Below are 21,461 nucleotides of genomic sequence, written 5' to 3' on the forward strand. Positions count from 1 at the left end.
GACCTATTTTTAGGGTATAAAGTCCCACTTTTAAGGCCAAAAGATTCATTTGAAGGGTCCAAGCCTGTCTATTAATACCCATGGAAGGAAGAGAGGAAATGATGGTTTTGTCAAGGTTCAGGTGCCTAATGACAGACTAAGCATTTGTTTCCTTAGTGAGTTGTTAAAGTTTACCTGCAACTGGCACGTAATATCTAGGACACAGATGATAATAGCAGGAAAAAAACAATGAGGGAGGGCAGATGTGATAGCTGTGTACAAATGTAAGATAGAATGTCATTAAGGAACAGAGAGTCTAAGTACTTATTTAACCAACAAAGGGTAGAATAGTAAAGAAGGGGCCTCAAAATGTTAAGAAACCATTCCAGAAATAGCAGTGATGGAAAAGGAGAGGCACACAAGCCAAGACTTTAGAAAGGTTCATGCCAGGACACCCCCATATATATCACATGGAAAAAATCATCAAATTATTAAAATCACCTATGCCCTAAATACTTATTAAATAGGACTTCCTAAATACATTAAAGAAGTGTCAGACTCTAGTTTGATTACATATCAGATCATAAAAACTACAATCAATCTGCCTTTAAATAAATAAAAAAAAACCCAACAACAACAACAAAAAAGCCCAAGAAAAAGCAAACAAAAATGGTTTAAAGGCACTGATACATAAAATCCCAGTTTACAATGTCACTCACACACTTACCTGGGGTAATGCATCTTGTTCTGATCAGTTTCATACCAGCAATTTTTAAACAAACCAGAGAGTTTGTTCACTGATGAACAACATTGAATAGAGGTCAGCAGAAAGTTTTACAAGGAAAGATTGCTGGAGCTCAAATATACCTGTTGAGCTGAGTAAATACACGAAAAGAGGAGTGCATTTTAACATTGAACTATAATATTGAAGGGTAAGAAGCAAAAACCAAAGAGGGAGATGAATTAATTAGTGTGGTGCCCAGAGGTAGGGGAGGAAGGATAATGAAGAGTAGTGGGATTAAATTAAGAAAAGCAAAATTTAGGCTGAGTATAAAGAAAAAAAAAACTTACTAATAATGAGTTTTATTATTTCGGGAATTAGTCTCTCAGGTGAAATGATGGCAACACCTGTCTAAGATTTAGGACTTTTATATTTAGGTTGCACAAAGGCATACACGCTTTGGGGAGCAAAACAGTGCTGGTAGGGACAGAGAGAGCGGATGCAGCCACATCCTGTCGCAGCTCCATGACTATAGTGCAATTACCAACATCCTCTCCAAGAACTGCCCGAAATACAGCCTACACACATGGGGTACAAGCTCTGCTTGGAAGCACTGTCCACGTGAAAAAGCGATGGGCATGTGCACAAGGGGATTGGGGCACAGGTAGCTGGCTCAATGTAGCTCCAAGCACAGTGGGTAAGGACACATCAGCACACCTGGTCTTTGCTCCCAGTTCCAGCATTAGCTCTCTTTGCCACCCTTCCAGGCCTTCCAGTTTGAAGGTAACAGCAAAAGAAATCCATAACTAAAATGGTAGCATTTTGTTGTTCTAAATCAGGTAATTTTGTTCGGAGATCAGTGAGCCCATGCCACATCATTCAGAGGCCAGACTTGGTGCTCCAGTCAGAGCACTCTGCTGCTGAGCACTTTCTGGAGTCAACAGTGCAGTTCAGAGGAACAGCTGCTATTGCTGCTGCCTCTTCATTTGGTTCATGAAGGCCAAGAAAGCCAGCTACCATCATAAAACAAAATAAAGCATCCCTTCAGAAAGGGCTGCAAGACGAAAATGCCATACACTGCAGTTGGCAATCTGATGTCTTGTTTATAGCACTTTTCCTGCTATCTTAAGTGGGAAGCATCACCCAAAACTGTTCTAACTTCTTTTTTTCTGGGGTTTGCTTTGCCTACCTCACATAAAAGTAAAAAACAGCAAAACCCTTGCAGGCAATTCTGAAAGCACTGCAGGGACCACAACAAGATAAACAGTTTGTGCCTAACAACAGGCTGGCTGTTCACCCAAGTGAAAAAGAAGGGTTAAACACTCTAGCTTTATCAGGAAATTTGAGGCTTTATAGTGGAAGCAATTTGTTCAATGGCTATTTTGACCATAGAACTTCCTAATCTCAGTTCCCATAAAGTTTGGCTTGGAGCCAGCCAGAATGGTTCATTTCAGCTGCACAGATATCTTCCACAGAGGAAATAAAAGGATTTCAAGCCCCGGAGTCATTTCCTTTGGTTCTCGGCTCATTCAGAAAAAATGTCCTTTCGGTCAGTGATATCTCCAACTTAATTCCTGCAGCATGACTTTAAAAAAAAAAAAAAAAAGTCTTTGTGGGAAACTTTTTCTGAAGGTTTGGAAGTGTGCCCTATAAGCTCTTTGCCAGTTGGTGTAAAATACCTTCTTTGCTCCCAGAAGTTTGCAAAGAAAAATGTCCTCTTCACTTCTACATTAACTCTGAGCTTTCCAGAAGTTTTTACTCATCTAGCAATCCCCATTTAATAATTAAAGGAGATATTCACATTCATACAAACAGATGTATGAGTTTACAGAACTGTGCAAAATAATCCACGAAATGTATTTTAATCACAGGGACTGATGCACATGCAGCTTCAGAGGCAGTAGTGCAAACAGAACAAGCAAGCACTTGTTAGCTGCAGCAATGTGTTTCTCTAAAGTATCATAGACTTTGAGACATCATAAGCCTCAGTACCTTGGTTTTGAGAGTAGTTGACAAACATTTCATTTTTTCACCAAGATTCAGCCCCAAATCTGAAAAGTGATCCAAAAAATCCAAACAGGATATGTTTAAAACAAGCATGCAGGCCAGCCAACATAAATACCAGGAGTATAATGTCCTCTCCAAGTGAGTGGGATACGTACTCCTAGAGGCTGCCACCATCTTAAGCACATAGTCAGGGTTTTACTGAAATAATGGAGATAACATTTTTGACACACAGTCTAGCTGTAATGATCAAATTCATTCCAAGTGCGTCAGACCCGTGAACACTACCTTTACATCATCATGAAAGGGAAAGGAAGCTTTTCAAATATATCCTCAGGCCTGTGATATTTCTAAGAGTCCTATAAAACAAAATACCGAGGTGCAGGGCTCAGTGTAAGCGGCAGCATTTGTGGGTTCTGTAATAGTGAGCTTATGCATCCTTTGTCCTAAAATGAACTTTGAAGCACCAGGATGCCTCAGAGCTGACACGTTTTTCATCAAGAAGATTGATTTTAGTGAAACTCAAAGCCTTATTCAGCGCTGTGCTTCAGCATGCATCTAATACTAAGCATACACATCCTGAGGTGGCCCCATCTTATGTTCAGAAAATTCAAAAAGCAGAGTAAATGACACATGCAAAATGGAAACATTAATGAGTTCAACCCTACTGTCAACTTCAAATGTCAGCGCCGATCTTGATAATTAAACTACTCTTTCTAGGAAAGTTTATCACCAGATCAAAATTATAGTTTTAGTTATTATTTATGAATTGAGCCTTGTATAACTTATACTTAAATGTGCAGAATTGTTTCTTCCTGCATCATAATGATTCAAGGTCTTGTATAAGATGGACTGAGACATCAACTTCTCATAAAGTACTTCAACACACATACACTCATATTTACATATATCTCCATATATATCACAAGCTCCTTGATAGCACTGCTCTGCAAAGGGCAACTGAAGCCTTAGAACTGAAGGCCTTCTTTAGCCTAACTCAGGTATTTCCCAACAATGTCTCTAATAGAACAGACTAGACCTTCAATCTTTGGATCTCTACCAGAGAGGAGATAACCTATAATATTAGATCTTATTTCTGTTTTCTGAAGGAATGTGGGGGGCTATTCAATTTATAAAATAAATTAAACAAGTAAAATAAATAACAAAGCACAATTTTCTATATGCCAATCCAAACATTTCTGTATTGCTAAGTTCCGTCCATTTAAATCATTATTTACCAGGATAAAATAACAGATACTGATGAAGCATGTAGAAAGAAAGGCATAGGGGAGATTTACAGAACAGCTAATTTTTCTGAGGTTAAAGGGGACCTACACTGTAATTATAATGGTACCTTTTTCCCATTCTTTTCTAAAGTTGTATGTAAATTCAAACCAAATGTTGACTGGAAATTTTTTCCCCTTTTACATTCCACTTTTCTTCTCCCTTTCAGGAATGCCAAACCCAGAAGCCGAGTGTCAGTAAAGACTGTCCAAATTAAAACAAAAATTCTGGTTTCACTTAGTCCTAAGGGTAACATGTGCTTCCACTCTTCCCTAAAACACAGTGAGAACATGGGGCTTTAAAAGTGTAATCTGAAAATCCTATTTTCTTACAAGCCTTATTAATATGAAATGACTCGGTGACACTCGAACTTACACTTAAAATAATAGAAGAACATTTCATAGCCATTCCTCTGCCTTACCCTCACTTCCAAAACACAGCAAGCTCACCTTGCTGGGCTTTTGAAGGTTAATTTTACAAAACCCATTTAGGAGTTGGTTTTTTTCTTTAATGTGCAAACCTGCAGACATTTCCTAGGCCTCACACTGGCAAACACACAGGTAATTTGCAAGGAGATGAACTGTAACAGAGCCACACTTCACTCCTCCAGCTCCTGCTCCCAAGCATTTCAGCCAGCCATCACAGCTTCCCCCACATACTCCCATGCACCCCAATGCAGGCCTGCCTAAGGATGAGTGAGACAGTTGCCCTCTATTTGAGTTCAAAAGCCAGTCCTTTTCTTTGAAGAGCTGCCCCAGAAGCTGTCCTCCAGGTAAAGATTTGCTCAGAGAGGCTGTAGATAATGTTGTGGACTGCCACAGTCCCAAGAGCCCTGAATTGGCATCCAGCAGAGCCCACTTGCCACATCAGCCACAATGGCCCCAAGGAGAGCAGTCCTAAAGGGAATGTGTCTCCCAGCTCCCTCCCCAGCTCCTTGTGGGGGTGCAGCTATTGAGACTATTAAAGCAGTTGTATGAAAATACATCTTACAATATTTGCCTGACTCCAGATGCAGAATACTGGGGGAACTCCTAGAAATAAGTGCATGCATTCAGACAAGAATCCTGACCCTACTCTCAAGCAGACTCGTGACACAACTCCCCTTGTCATAAAAACTGAGTTTGCTCCACCCTCCGTACCAAAACTTGGCTGCTCTGGTGGTCAGAAACTCTCACCCATATTGAATCATGGCCTGTTTACTCTCACTTATCCTTGCTGCCAGCATTGTGCCCACTTTTTTTTCCCTTGCCTAATACCAGATACTGATTTCTTCACAGACATTCCTGTTTTGTTCTGGTTCTGTGAATATTCTTTTAAATGCTACATCTTCCATTCCTCACCAATCCTTCTCTATACTCTTGTGAGTAAGAAGAACCTCAGCATTTCCAAGAACTAAATTGAGGCCACAGTAGCATGAGTTTGGCTGCATGAAAGAAGGAACAAACTAGCTTTTGTCTTTAGGGCAGCAACAGGAGGGGAGGTCAAATAGGTTACCTGGATAGAAAAAAGTGGTAGGAACAACCCTATCAAATACTTCGGGAGAAGAAATTAAAGTGGGAATTAACTAATTTACTATGCCAACTATCATTTTTTCCCCATGGGAAAGCTGCACACAAGTGCAACAGGCCCAGGTCTATTAGGGCAGCTGCCAGTTCAAGGCAGGACTCAGGTGGGAAGGCAGGATGTAATCCAGTGCTGGGTCTTTTCCACTGAGAGCTGCTGACATTGCATCTTCTTGCATTGAAAGTGTCCCTCTAGAACTTGGAGCTAACCAGACGGAAGGAGCAGGTTGGAATGATGACAATCTCTCTCTCCAGGCAAGCAGATGGAGGAATAGGTAACCTTTGAGAAAATCAGAAGGTGATCACTAGATCTATTCGTCTTGCAAACAAAACAACAGGCTGGAGAACCTAAGTGGACAAAATAAGTGGCAAAGTAACCATGGAGTCACTCAAATGCAGTGCTGACAATACAACTGAAACATTAATGGCTCCCTAAGTGTTTTAACCCTTAAGAAATAAGATGGGTGAATTAAATACATACTATGGTCAGAAAACAGTCACAGAAAAGCAGTGAAAGTGAGGCAATGAGCGGATCGTAACACCAAGATCTAACACGCATGGCAAAGACAGAGCAAGCTGTGCTGGTGGGGTAGAAATGACCAGACAAAACATGGCAGTGAGCAACACACAACCTGCAAGAACTGAAATGCAGGACAATACAGAAAAGCAGTAAGGGGAGTGCTCATAGAGGACTTTTATCATCCCTACACAGATTGAGCAAAATGGGATGTATTGCAAAGATCGCATTTTTAGGTGCTGTTTCAGAGTGCTTAGGAAGCCCAGAACAGATGCAACTCTTAATTTTAAATGACCACAGAGAAGGTTATAGGAAAAATTGACAAAAGTGTACGCTAACAAATTGCAACAACAGATGGTATTCACCCTCCCAGTTTGAAAAGAGCTCCAGGATGTAATAACTGACTACACACACTAAGAAGTGGTGTGCAGTTTTTTTTTTTCTAAAAGTGACTTTGTACCTGAGGGCTGGGAGGTGGCACACATGGTCCCAGTGTTCTGAAAACACCCCAGGTAAGATCCAGGTACGTAAAGATCTGTAAACTTGATGTCCGATCACCAGAAATTATAGAAACAGAGTAAAATCAATGCAAATACATTATGTGGAAAGAGTTAACCGGGCTTTTGTAGGTTTGTCTCACAGACCTATTGGAGTACTTTGAAAAGGTCAATAAGCCTGTGGGTAAGGGTGATCCAGCTAATACAGTCTGCTCAGATCTCCAAAGACATTTGACAAGCCCCTCACAAAAGGCTTCTCAGGAAACTAAGCAGCCATAGCTTAAGAGGGAAAGTTCTTGGATAAACAATTGGTTAAAAGATAAAAACAGAGGGTAGAGGGCGTGATCTTTCTTACAAGGGGGAAACAGCACCAATGGACTTCCAAATGGAACTTTGCCAGGACCCATACTGCACAACTTGCTTCTAAGTGACAGGAAGAGGCTAAGCAGTGAGGTGACAAGATTATTTAGGAGACAAAACAGGAGAGGCATCTGTGAAGAACTGCAGAAGGACCTTATTAAAGTAAGCAACTGGGTAATAAACCAGAAAAAGAAATTAAATGTAGATAAGTGCAGTCATGCACATGGGAGAAAATTCTGGTTTTACATTATGATGCCCTTGCCCTTTGAAATGTCCATAAAAGTGTCAACTTCCTATTTGCTCAAAAAGGCCAACTGGATTCCAGGAATTATTACAAAAGAAGCAGAAAGCAAGGCAAAGAATATACAGCAGACATATCTACATATATTTCCCTGTCAGCCCCTCCTCTCCCATAACTTCTGAACTGACTGACCCCATTCAAGCAAATTTGACAGAGGTAGCAATCTCGAACACTTTTAAATTCCAAAACCTCAATCTCATTATTAGACATTGGTGAAAACACAGCAGAGGTTTGTTAATCCCAGCAACCTCAGAAGGATTTTTTGCACAGCATACACCCCTCTCCTTTAAGTGTAACAATTTTACCACTTCTGCAATAAATTCCCAAGAAAGTAGAGCATGGCAGGCAGAGCTATGCAATTCTTTCTGATGTAAGAACTCAAATTCACCCCACTTGATAAATATGTATGTCTCCAAAACTCCAAGCATATTTAATGTCTGTTCCATTACTTTCTTCTCTAATAACTGTCTATAGTAGCAATAAAACCCCCTGTTTCTATTTATAAAGAAAATTACTGAAGTAATATGCAACAAATAAACAAAAATAAACACTAAAATTCTGAGCACAGGGGTTTTTTTTCCCCCTCAGTTTTGGGGCTTTTTCTAAAGATATCTTCCATCAATTATGTGGAATTTACCCTGCAATTTACTGTGAGCTGAAGTGACTGACAAGAGCAACCAAGATACCTCAGGCAAACCAGGTCACTCAGACTTCTTCTTGCTGCTTTGTGATTAAAGGTTGACCACAAAAACCTTTACTTTATGCAGAATGCCATGCTTGGTTGGTTAAATATGCAGGCAATTAACATAGAGATAACATGCATTTAAATGGAGGTCCCATTGACCCCCATCTCCTGACTGCAACCTTTGCTCTGAAAGCAAACAGCTTAGCAAAAATATTCAATTAATAAAAAGCCATGAAGGGCAACAAGTCCATTTCAATTAATTTAAAAATAAATAGTGTTTACTGCTCCATATTTAATAAGTTAATAAAAAACAACAGCACAACTAATATCCCAAGCAGCAACAGAATGCACCTGAAAGATCTTTATGATATGAAGATCATATAAAAAACCCAACTCTTTTTGTCCTTTGTTTAGAATGAAACAGAGTACTATGTAAGCAATGACACAAAGAAAGCCAGATGTTTTATACATTTGAGCCCCTTCTTTCTTGCCTCTGCCCATGTCCTATCCCAACTGTGATGCTACAACTTGCTGCAGTGACTCCCATTCCTCTCTTCAAGCATTCCCTACCATTTCCACCCTCTACTCTCATACCTGTACCGCCCTCACAAACTCCTTGTTGGCCAAAACCAGCACAAGCTCTGGTTCCACCACAGAGGAGCAACCAGTGAGTTACTTTAGTTACTTCAGGTAGACCAAAACTAAAACCATCCTGCATTTCTTGTAGAGAAGCACTGAGTGTCAATTCTACATAGCTGCCCATTTTCTGAAAATATTTAACTTGGTTCTATTCGAAAGTCCCAGTCTTCTTTTGCTTTCAACTGGACAATAAATTGTAGACTTCTATGTAGATAAAAAATTGATGGCTTGGAGACTCTGAAATTGGAAACAAAACTAAGAAAATTTAACAATTTTTAATTTTTTATTAAAACTTATAGTTTGGGGGTCCAGAGAAACCACATATCACACCACTGCCATCTAATGGAAGAAAACATCAGCCAATTATTGGTCCTGGAGAAGACCCAGTCAGACAAAAACTATTTCATCAAGTAGAAGAGTCATTTCTAGCACCCCTAACATGGCCTCCTCCTTTTCTCATCTATAAACTTAGCTCTCCTCAAAACATTCTGGGTTGAAAAAACTCACTAAATGTTATCCAAATGTATGATTATTCCCAAGAGAGCTGAAAGACTGATTTGGGTTTTTTGTTGGGTTTTTTTGTTTGTTTGTTTTTCGTGGAGAATTCAGTAATTTAAAGAAACGCCATTTAACTCCATTCAAAATCCTAATATTACTTATGATTGTGGACCCTGCTCTTTTTCAAAGACCTGGGCTGCAAAGTCCACAGGACAAGGTTGCCTTTTAATTAGTTTTTTATAGAGTACAATTGTTTTCTGTACTGTTGATTAGCACCTAGAGCTTTAGTGCTCACATAACTGTATATGGCTACCACAGCCTGAATAGATGGAGCAATATTAATAATGCCTGCCAGTTCCTTCCCCAGAACTTGTGTGGGTGGGTTTTTTGATCAGCATTGAGCGAGCTACATCTTTATTGCCAGCAGTTATGACTTTTCTCCTGTGCTGCACATCTATTCGTGTTTGAGCAATCCTGCACCATCTCTGGACAGGCAGCCCTCAGACACCCAGAAAGACAGATGTAATAAAAATGATGGCATGGTCTCTTAGTGTTCCATTTTCACAGTATACTCTCGACCAAGAAAGAGAACATTTACTTAATTCACTTGGGTAAGAGAACGCTACTCTTTGAAACAAAAGCGGGGGATGTGCAGTAATAGGGGAAAAGCGAGCAGTGACCTCTCTGCTGGCAAACCACAGAAGTGAAGTCACGCTGTAATTCACAGATCTAATTCAGAATGCTTCCTCTTGAGTACCCACGTTCAATAAGAGCCTGTCAATTGGATTCATTATCAAATTGTCACTATATCAAGACAGCATGTGTTTTGCATATGCTGTATGCTCTGGGAGAGCCTAACAGAGTCACCTCTAGCAAAACTAAGGAGCTGGATGGACACTGTCCTCCTCTTGCCTCTGCCCCAGGTTTCTACTGGTCAGCTGCTGCTGAGGACTTGAGACTTCTGAGAAAGTAACTTCTGAACAGAGTACTGTTGCTTTCAGAAGAGATGACCTGCCTTCAAGCAACTAGAGGCCAAACAGATTTACTGGTATATAGGATGCTGTATCAGGGCGTCAGAAAAAAAAGTTTAAGAAAAGTGATTCTTCAAGACAGTTGAAAAAGCTGAGGCATTGTAAGGAAGCTTTCAACAAAGCTGATTATGAGCCACTGTTCAGATTAAAAAAAAAATTCTCTTCTGTTCATTTCTGTGATATGAAATAGATATTTTCAAGTCTGCTGAGACCACTAAGAGCCTACTAGCATTACCCAGTCCCAAAATGCATTTCAAGTGCATGCTAAGTTATTGGCAAAGTTTTAAACAGACCAATGAATCAAAACATTAATCACTGTGTATAAATGGAAATTCTACTTTTTTATTTCTCGGGAAGGAAACAAAGTAAACCAATTTTTGTCAGTGATATGGACCTGCAGATTTTGGAAGCAGTAAATTAAGAATAATCACAGATTAGATATGTCACAAAATACTTGAGCATCTTGGGTCTCCTTACAGAAAATATTTGCTAGGCCATGAGTTCATTTACGAAAAGATAATGACGCAGGAAATGTTTTCCTTAATTGCAAAGAAGCCATTTAAGAAAGTGTCTGGGGAACTAATTAGGAAGGAGTTTCCTCTGTAGAGGACCTGGCTTTAAACCCAATAAACAATGTTTAGAGGTCTTGCTTGAGACAGAGCACAGTTTAGATGCAGTCAAGAATGTTTGTTGAGGTGCAGCAGCATTTTGCAGACATTGGGGCAGGTCCTCACCACGGTGACGCAGTGGCCAGTGCTGGCATGCTCCAGCTACAATGACTTGCTGGGCACAACTCATTGAATCCTTTCCTATTTCACTTCAGCAAATGTGAAAAGCACTCAAATATATACAGACAGGAGAATCTCTACCTCCAAGCTGAAGTGATATTTCGCAGAACACTTGCACATTTGCCAAGACATAATAATGCCTGCTGGCCAAACCAACAGGTGACAGGAAAATTGCTTTGTTATAATACCTAAACATCCATGAATACATCATCTGTAAATTCAAGGAGACAACTATGTAGTTATTTTTTATATATATATGCAGCTTTCCCACCTCCCATATAGTTTCTGGTAACTTCCTAAAGTGGTCAGATTTACAGAGCATCATAGCTCATGAGCCCAGAGATCAAACAAGCTTCTATTTGCTAAGCTAGGGTGTGAATTTACACTTCATTTGTGAGTGAACAACCTCATGTTTTTTTATCGGCAATTCTTTTCACTTCATTTTGATGTATGCCTGCCATCATGGTATTTAGATGTCTCCTTTAGGTATTTTTTCCTAAAACTTGACTCTTGGTCTCATGTGGTTCCACAGTAATATCACTTTTTAATTTAAACAGAAAAAAATATTATTTCAACCTTTACTTATAAAAACCACAGGAGTGAAAGTAAAAAACCACTGAAGTTTAAAAAAAACCCCAGAAAACAGACTAAAAAACCTCCAAATATTTACAAATTTTAAACAACTAGCCTCATACTGTTTAATGTAGTTTATCAAAACACATAGCATTGCTTTTTTCCTTTCAACTGTTTCAAAGTGGGGATTCATTGACACTGTTGAAGACTTTGTCCTTCTAGCCCTGGAGATCTGGTTTTATCAGCTGGCTTGCTAACCAAAAGTAGTACTACTCAGCATAGTTTGTGGACTCTGTTCAGGAGACCCAGGAACAGAAGGACCAGATCAGTTGTGGCTGCTACTGGTCAATAGAGAGATGGATCAGCAGAGCCACAGACAAAACTTGCCGAGCTCCTGCCCCACACTCAGCACGTGCCCGGCTTTCACAAATGCCTCACTCTCAGAAAACCTGCTGAACTAAAATATTCCATATCGCTACACTTTTAATAACTTGAGAACTATTATGCCACTGATTACATAATGCTTTGGAGTGGGTCAAAAAGGAAAAAAAAATGCAAACAAAACTAATGCACAAAAAATCAGCACATCTATTGCTACTCTGGCATCGAAAACAGGACTGATTTATTAGCTACACAAGTCTAGAGTTTCAAACTTAAATAAGTCTGTTTTACAAATTACTTACTTTCTACAAGATCCATTTCCCCTTGAAGCACACTGTGCATGCCCTCCTAGTGTGAACAGTTTACAGTCTGTGAGCAGGCACAGACCTACTTGTCTGGATTTTTTTCCCTTTCAAAATGGCAATTCTGAGAATCATAAATTACACAGCACAGTTATTGTAATTTGAGCTTATTCCCAATAAATAAAATTTATTAACTAAATAGCTTTCTATGTAGCTTAGCTCTTTCCCATCAGCTTATTATTTTACATAGACTTGCTTCACATTGCTAGTCACAACCAAATTGGGCCATCTCAACGATAAGAATATTAATTTAAAAATATAAAGTAAAAATGCATAATTTTATTTAATCACAAATAACCTTCACTCTTCATAGAATATGTGCAGAAAATACTCTGTTAAATTCAAAGTTTTGAAAGTATTTTATCTAACATACATACCAAGGTATATCTACTGTATGATTGTAAGCTTTCTTTATCAGAACACCAGAGCAGAAGCCTCCAGCTCATTAAGCTCCAATGCATTAGAGTATTTAGGGATGCTGGTGAACTTAAGCAGATGAGTAGCAACACTACACAAGGCAGGACAGACTCCTTTTGGGAGATATGAAACACCACTTTATCATGCCATTCCAATTATCTCCAGCATTTATAGTAAGCCTCCAGTTATTCCATTTTTGTTACACAAATAAACTCTCAATTTATAAAATAGGTCATGGTAAATTTTAAGTCCTGGTCTAAAAAACAGCAAGGAAACTGGAGAAATAAAATTTTATGTGATATATGGTGGGTTAACAAAGATGACTTCATGGCATTTTTTTTATCATAAACCTACCACAATCCTAATGAGTGCATATCTGCATCCCCAGTTTTCTTATTTTAAAAAGAAATAGATCATTGCTAATGTTTCTCAATAAGAAAAATGGCGTAATGAAATATTAAAATTATAAACAGAGTCACTTTAGTTCCCCTTGTCATGTTAAGCACATTTCTCTCCTAAGACTAACACTGCTATTCAACAAATCAAGTCACCCATGGTTTGAAAAAATGTACATAAAATGAAGAATGTACCACCAAAGTGTTTGTCTCCTACAAATTAATGTGATTTATAGGTTTTATTTATTAAAAAAAATAATTCCTACAGGTGGGATTTCAGACTTTTAGTCATTCTCGTGTGCTCATCTTCTAAGGTACTAGCAAAATACTGAAAATCATGCAAGCCCCTGATTAAACCAGGAAGCAAATCTGCATGCATGCAATTACAGTGTCTGCAAGGGCAGACGCAGATGACAGTAATTCATACTCTAAGAAATGGGCTTGTGTATTTGGCAGATTAACTGTTCTGTATTCCATTGCAATGAGGTATGGAAACTGTACTGTGAAACAACCATTACTCATTCCCTCAGCTCTGAGCACGTAGGTCTATCAAAGGCAAGCCAGGCTGGAGAGGGTGGGCGGCAAGGGCTGGAAAGAGAAGAGTCTACACGTTTCAGATTAACACTTCTCTTGAATGGTTTCTTTTATTTCATTTCCCCTACTTTTTAAATTAGCAAATACAGTAGGCCCAGAAGGGAAATGTGCAAGGGGAAGAGGGAGAGAGGGGAGGGAAAGGGAAAAAGCAAAAGCAGCCAAACGTCTCCAACTTGTTCATTAGGGGTTTTGTGTTTGAACATCTGAATGAATCATGTGTCTGTTTTCCATTATTCTCCACATGTATTTGTTCTTTGCTTTGTTCGGAGATTTCTGGCCATGTTGTCATGACTGTGCTTATTTTGTTTTATATATTGTTCTATTACAGGGTGATTGTTACTTCTCCTCTGCCTCACTTAGCAGTTATGCCACCAACAAAGAGCAATCTGAAAATGAGAGGTTGTCAAAAGGTGTCCCTAGTGAACTCTCTTGCAACCTATACGATTACTTTAGATCCAACTGCTTAATTCATACCAGGGAGAAATCCTTAGATAACACTGCTCCTTATCATGACAGGAATGTTGTGGGTATCTCTTTAAAAATCTGAGGAATACTGGAGAATGATTTAAAGTACATTGCCAGGTGTTTTCCTCATCTTTCCAAGAGGAAACCTAACATTTCTTGCTAAGCACTAACCTATTTTAACAGATCTGCTGTTACATGGAGGTTTTTGAAATAAGTTCCTCACTAAATTAAGTATTTCTACTTTAAGCTTTACCCTATACCTTGGTCAACAAACAAATGACACTGAAATAAATTCTGAAATCACTAATCATGTGATAATTTCTATCATCTCCTTGAATTTAATCCACCCTACTTCATTGGATACACATATCAGGATGATGTGTTCATTTAACAAGATAATCTCGTACTTGGCAGAAAGTGAGTGAGACCCAAAACACAGGAAAGAAGCAAACAAATAGCGTGGCTTTTTCCTGCTTGTTGTTTGAATATTGGGTTAGGTTTGGGGGTTTTTTTGGGTTTGGGGGGAAGGGGGTTGTGTTGTGAGGGGCTTTTTGGTGGTGGTTGTTGTTGTTTGTTGTTTTTTGTCGGGTTTTTCTAGGGAATAGATGTAGACTCCACTGTGTTAGAGACAGTTTCAACTTCTGGAAAAATCTTGGAGCAAACAGTTGTACAAATCCATTCACAGACCTTCAAAGGTGGTGATTAGTCCTATGCAGCATGGATTCAGAAAGAGTAAAAAATGCCTTACAATAATTTTGTCTAAACCAGCACATAAACTGGTATGTAACCAGTCTTATAAATAGCTCAGTATCATGTATTTTAGTTAAACCTTGCTTCTCTTTCATAACTTAAGCAGATAATAGAAAAAAAGGTCTAGCTGAAAATGCTGTGAAGTAGGTGTCAAACTGATCAGCAGATCCAATTTGAAGACGTTCTCAATGGCTCAATATTGCACTACCTGGTGTACTGAGACGGTTTCCTCAAAAGTCTTCCCCACGTCTGTTATTATTCACTATTTTCCACATTATCTTGTCCAGTGTATTAGAGAAACCATTTATTAACTGTGAAGAGGAGACTAAAGAGGTAAATGCTGCAAGCACTCTGCAGGCTTAAGATTATACTCAAATCTTAGTAAATTAAGGAGTATCTAGGAAAAAATAGGATAAAATTAAATATAGACAAATGAAAAGTTCTAGTTCTAGGAGGGAATAATCAACAACACAGAACAGCACCTGTGTTGGAATGCCTGGCTGGCAGCAGCACTGCAAAAGAGTAACAGAACCAGGGGCTGCACAGAATCTCTCAGCATAAACCAGCACCATTTTTCTCATGCAACACCCTGTGCCTCAGAGGTGCATCTATATTTTAAATACACTGTTATTTATATGTATACATCAACAAAGAGGAGACTCGTGATCACAGAGAAGACAAATGAAACCCCTCTGTACTATTTAAAATGATAGAAATTAGGCCATCTAAAAATCCTATGCCCAGTTCCAAGTTCTTCAAGTAAGGAGTGAGCTGATTAGAGAGAGACCAGCAAAGTGTAATATATTCAGAAATGTAAAACAAATTGCCTTTAAGGAAAAAGTTAAAGGACTAGTGTTTCATCTAAGGAAAAGATAAGGCAGATGCACATCAGTCTCCAAATATATATGTTTGCTGCAAAAAGGAAAGGAATACACTGCTCTACATGTCCACTGGGGATAAGAAAAGAAGCAATAGCCTTAAATTGCATCAAGAGAGATTTGGGTTAGACATTAGGAAATGCTTCATAATAGTGAGAAGAGGAAGTGTTATCACAGACTGCCTGACGAGCTCAAGGAATCTCCACCACTGGAGGTCTTTGAGCGAAGGTTACAGAAATACCCCTCAGCAGTGGATTAGAGCTGATCCTGCCCCAAGGCAGGTCCTGACCTCTTCAGGTCCCTTCCACTTCTGATTCCTGAGAAGCTTTTTCTTTTTTTCTGGCAGCCTTACTGAAGAAAAAGGAAATTGTACCCAGCATTTAAAGCAGTAAACATCTTTTTATGCCATAAAACATACTGTTAATAAATCCAATTATGTTTATGATCTTTTAATGGCACCACTTATGTCATAAAGATCCATCTTTGAAAATACAAATAGATATTTCTGCCCTACAGTATAATACAACAGCATGAAAGCAAACTTTCAGAAAATTCCAACTGATTGTTATATGTCTCCTATTAAAATAATCTTAAAGCTAACTATAATATAAAGAACACCAAACCCAGATGTTTTTATTTCTCAAAATTCTACCATTCATATTCTTTACATATTTTCACTTCACATTTTGTGTTTCACAAACAGATCCACTCCTTTCCTTGTTTACTACTGGCAGTGGGAGCAAAGGAAATTCTGCTCACAAGGGTATTCTTTCATAATGCAATCCGAAAAAAAGCCAAAAAACCCACCAAATCCCAAACACAATGAGGTGTTGTTCCTGGTGTGATATTCAAAGAAATACAGAGTGATGTTATCAGAATTCTGCCAGAAGAGTGCCCCAAGGAAATAAAACGCACGTTCAGGCAAAAGCAAATGCACAGCAGAGCACCTTATGACAATGGCCCATGACCAACTGGGTTGGCAGAGTTTTCTAAGACTAGAACTGCAGTCTTCCAACTTGCTTTTCTCCTGAGTACCTAATTAGTGCTGTTTCTGGCATGCAATAGATAAAGTCACACACTTCTACAAACTTCAAAAACATCTTTGGTACAGGTGGCAGGATTTTGTCCCCATCTCATAATTTCCCCAGAAGGCTTCTCTGCTGCTTCTCTTCACCCCATATCTGGCTACTCACAAGATAGTCCAGAACTGCAATGCCTTCTCTTTTTACTAACACATATAGAAACATATAGAAATGTTCTTCTTTTCAGAAGAACCCACTCGAATAGGTCTTATTACTCCAAAAGGATTCTGTATGCCACTAGCAGAAAGCTACAGAATCATTTTAAAGCACAGCTTCTCCCCCACAGACTCAGTGGCATTGCAGACTCATAAATGAGTAACAATTCTAGTCCCGAAATGCTACTACACACGTTAGTCAATATTTTTCTCAGCAAATATAGCTACACACACACACACAAAACATGCTATATTTCATTTAAAAATATTTTCATACGTTAGCAGAAAAATTAGGAACATAAAACTGGAAGAGGAATTATTTTTATATCTTGGTATTGCAACTTGTAGATCTATTTGTGTCATAAAAAATATTTTCTTCTTCCATTAGCATAGGCCAAGACTTCACAAAAATATAAAAATTAGACCAGGTTTTCCTTGGGAAACTTTTCCCAAAGGTTTCTCAGTTTTATATAGGAAATAAATTTGCATCACTGATGATATCATTCAAATAAGACAGAACTATGTGGTTAGAAGGTAATTTACTCTTCTGCTGAAGCAATTTGATACTTGTTCTGATTTGTGATTTTCATTTTGTTTGTTAATGAAAAAAATTAATGAGCAATGTTCCTGGAAGCACAACTCAAAGCTTTGGCATTATTAAATATGTTTGTAATATACTGTGCATTATGTTGATTGCACAGTTGGAGCCAAAGCTTTGGCAGTCAAGCCACCAGTCAATCATTCAAACTGATAATGAACTCACAGGGTGGACACTTTGCACGTACCTTTGCACTGATTCGTGTTTTTGTCAAGAATTGCCTTTGTGGATACAATTTTCCCATACCTATGGAGAAAACAAAAATCAGAGGTACACGTTACTATATTTTAGTAAAGTACATAGTGATTCTTGCATGCATGTAATACATATCCTAGGAGGAGGTTTACAGGTCTCGAAAAATGTTCATCTGATAATCCTGGAGATGTTCCTTATGCCACTAGTTCAAACACCTTTAAAGATCCCCTGAAGAGCAGTTGCCACATCCTGTCCATCTCTGGTCCATGCACTGCCAGCACAAATGCCAATCATAGTAAGGATTTCACTGATACTAGTTAGGAGGTTTCTTTGACTAAAATAATTTTTTAATAGTTTGTTTAGTTTAACTACAGAGGGACCACATTCCTTCAGGATTAACAAAAATGCAGGAAATATGGTGATTTTTTATATGCATGCATGCACAGCTGTGCTCATGTATGCATCCATGTCTAAGTATATGCACTCTATCTAGTTTCAATAAACAGAGCCTTTGAGGTTTGTGTGCATCTCCCAGCTCTTTTCAAGATGAATGTTAACACTCATTTGAATTTATATCACCTCCCATAGATAGCATGGCACTGCACTGCAATTTGATAAACTTAGCATGGTGAAGAGGGAACTCGAGCAGCTACAACTTGTTAGATTCAACAACTAGACCATAAAATAGGTATCTGTGTTTACCTCACAGAGGTTAAGACTAAAAATGCAGACTTAATAGTAAGTATCACAAAATCCTGGTAAAAGATCACAGAAGATGGCATTTATGGATGAACATAAGACATCAGAAGAGTAAGTAAAATAATCACTGATACATTTCTGTTGGTCTTCGTTGAAGAGAACCTCCCTTAAAATGCCCTTTCCCACATTTTTTTAAAAAGCATTATTGATACTCTGATATATTGGGCTTTCATTTGAAGGACTTTTCCATGAAACACAAGTTTCTACATCCACAAAGGACATATTACTGTGAAAGATTTAATAAAACTATATCTCCTTGTTGCAAAGCAACACCCATGGAAAATAACCAGCATCAATTATAAACCATTGAAATGTATGGTAGACAAACGCTTATTTGCTTAATCTTTATTAACAGCAATATAGACTTGGTGTTAGTGACTTCTACTTGAAATCCAGAAACCAGGATGTGGAAAACCTTCCTGCTCTTCCCTTCTTTGCCTCAGGAGGAAGGCCACACTCTTCTCTGTCCTATGGGCCCGTAGACACACTCAGGAAATCAGTCAAAAATAAAAAGGAAAAAAAATACACACGCCCAAAAAAAAAAAACCAAAACAAAATCAAAAAAACAGGGAGACAAAAAGGGAATGGTACCACAACAAAGAGTAAAAGGGACTCTTGGGTTTCAGTCTGGGACCCAGAAAACATTTAAATACTTCATGAAGGGGACTAGCACCAATGGGAAAGACTGGGAATAGCCCGCCTAAACATACTCTTTGATACCTGCAAAAAATTTGAGGCAATTTTGTGCCTGACAGAAAGTTCTCAGATGAAGTTTCCATACTGCAAGTGACATGTAGCCACTCAGCTTAAGATAAAGGGCACTGTCTCTCCCTCTCTCTTTACTCTGCTTTCGTGAAATGAGACTTTCCATTTCACTGTTTTTCCTTTCCCTAAGAACCCACAAAAGCATTTGCTTCCATTTGACTTTCATTTGGGGAGGAAAAAGCATGTTTTAGTTCATTTGTTTCAGTCTAAAACCAGCCAGGAAGAGGAAAAATGGACCTAAGGGCATTAACAATTTGTGTAAACTAAATCAAGTCCCAACTCAGCTTTCTTTTAGGAACCAAAAAAAGTCATACAAGCCTTCCTCCCCTTCATGTCTTTCCACCCCCTTTTTTTTTGCTGACTCTGCAGTCCAGAAGGATTTTGGGCTCTGCAGGCAGGCACAAGCCATTGTTCACTGCATTGTGATGGGTACATGGGCAGGTAGTTGAGAATTTATTCTGCCATAGCTGGCTTCACTCCAACCAAATACTTAACAGATTTAATGCTAACCATGAGATCACAGGCTTTTCCAACCTCAGGTGTTTCCAGAATAGTGGCCTTTATACTCACTTATGTTCCACTTAATTTTGTAATTCTTCATGGTAGTACCTGAAGTTGACTTTGGCCTCTAAGATACTGGAGCACGTGTCTTGAGAAGGCAAAGCCAAATTCAATTCAGTGATCTATGGCTGTTCAGTGGGTCAACCTACCCACCAGGAAATTTGGCCCATGTGGTGCACCTTCATTTATTTGATTTATTTAGATTTAATATCAAATACATGGAAAAACATGCAAAAACCTGCCTATCTTGTACAGTAACAGGCTTCAGACAGATATATGGAAAAAGAATCCAACAAAAATCAGCGGCTAACCCACAACAACCTCAAATAAAACACAACCCTTACCTAAACTTCCGCCAAAAACAACTAACACCCAGCCTCCATTTCAGTCCAGCCGCTCCTAATGAATTGATATGTTGTTTCATCCAAGTCATGTGAGAGCTAAAAGTTTACATTTCTTGCCAGCAGAGAAAGGCATTTGTGGTTCCACTGCTTTTATTACAGATTTCACAGAGTTATTTGCTATGTACTGCAATCCTGCAAACACTTAGTTACACTAGAGATTTCACTCACAGAATTCCGTTCAGCTCCGGAAACGCTTCCCCCCACATTCAAAGTTATGTGCACACCTTCACGTTTGCAAAAACAGACATCAGAGTGGTAAGAGGCCCCACAATAACAAACACTGTTATAGGCAATTAGCCATATGTCGGCCATTTAATCTACTGCTATAAACCCTGAGTGCTACCATAAGAAAGTAATTGGAATTAATTTGGACACTGTTTTACTAAATATTTCAAGTAATTATTCTACAGTAATCAGAACATCAGTTCTGATGAAGAATGTTAGTTTGTGTGCTGCACGAAATCAGGAAGGTATTTTGTTCCTGCAAATGCAGTCATATTTCTTTCTCTCATGTGTGAAGAGTAGTATTAAGCTATGTCTCATCTCCAAAGTTGTGTGGCTTTCTGTTTGTTTTACCTTTAATCACAATTAGATTCACCCAGAAGTACAAAAAATGTATTCTTCAGTGGGGATACTCAAAAAAATAAGGATAAAATACATCACAAGAGCTGACCTCTTGTTTTCTTATATTTAAATGGAAATTATTATAAAATTCAACAGCCTGCACACCTGTGTTCTACAAACTACTAATATAATTAATGTAAAAAAATAAAAGGTATGGCTGCCTGTCATGAGAAAATGTGAGCACTATTTAATTTTCTCCTGACTACAGTTCATGGAAGTACTCTTTCAAAGATATCGAATCAAAAATTCTGGTCATAAAAGGATGACTGTAGAATTGAGCTCACCTCAATGCCATATTACCAACGCTTCAAAATAATGGCTGTATCATTAAGGATAACCTACTGCATCACTCTGTCTAAGGAAATAGACATAATGAATCTGAGAAATGGCTACCTCAAGAATGTGTCTATTGAGCATCTGAACTGAAATTGCTGTTCAAAAGGTTTCCAGATACTCTTCCTGAAGTGTTATCTAAATGCATAGTAACCACAAACAAAATTCTTCAAGTGCTTTTAAAAAACCTTCTAATTGTTTATATTCAATTATGCTTTTAATTCTTTTTTATGTAATAATAATTTTCATTTAAAACCAGGTGGTCAGATTTTGAAAGAGCTTCCACATCAGGAGCAACTGCACA

At 38.5% G+C, this 21,461-nt stretch overlaps 1 protein-coding gene across 6 annotated transcripts in view; it reads right to left on the reverse strand.

Annotated features, from left to right (window-relative positions):
- The window catches only part of RBMS3 (RNA binding motif single stranded interacting protein 3), a 709,829-nt gene that overhangs the window by 304,903 nt on the left and 383,465 nt on the right, over positions 1 to 21,461 (reverse strand). For all 6 annotated transcript variants that reach the window (XM_039548876.1, XM_039548877.1, XM_010398913.4 and 3 more), the window contains one exon: positions 17,704 to 17,762. In XM_039548876.1, the coding sequence (XP_039404810.1) occupies positions 17,704 to 17,762 (59 nt within the window). The remainder of the gene's footprint in view (positions 1 to 17,703; positions 17,763 to 21,461) is intronic.

The sequence above is a fragment of the Corvus cornix genome, chromosome 2 (genome assembly GCF_000738735.6).
Source record: "Corvus cornix cornix isolate S_Up_H32 chromosome 2, ASM73873v5, whole genome shotgun sequence".
Lineage (NCBI taxonomy): Eukaryota > Metazoa > Chordata > Aves > Passeriformes > Corvidae > Corvus > Corvus cornix.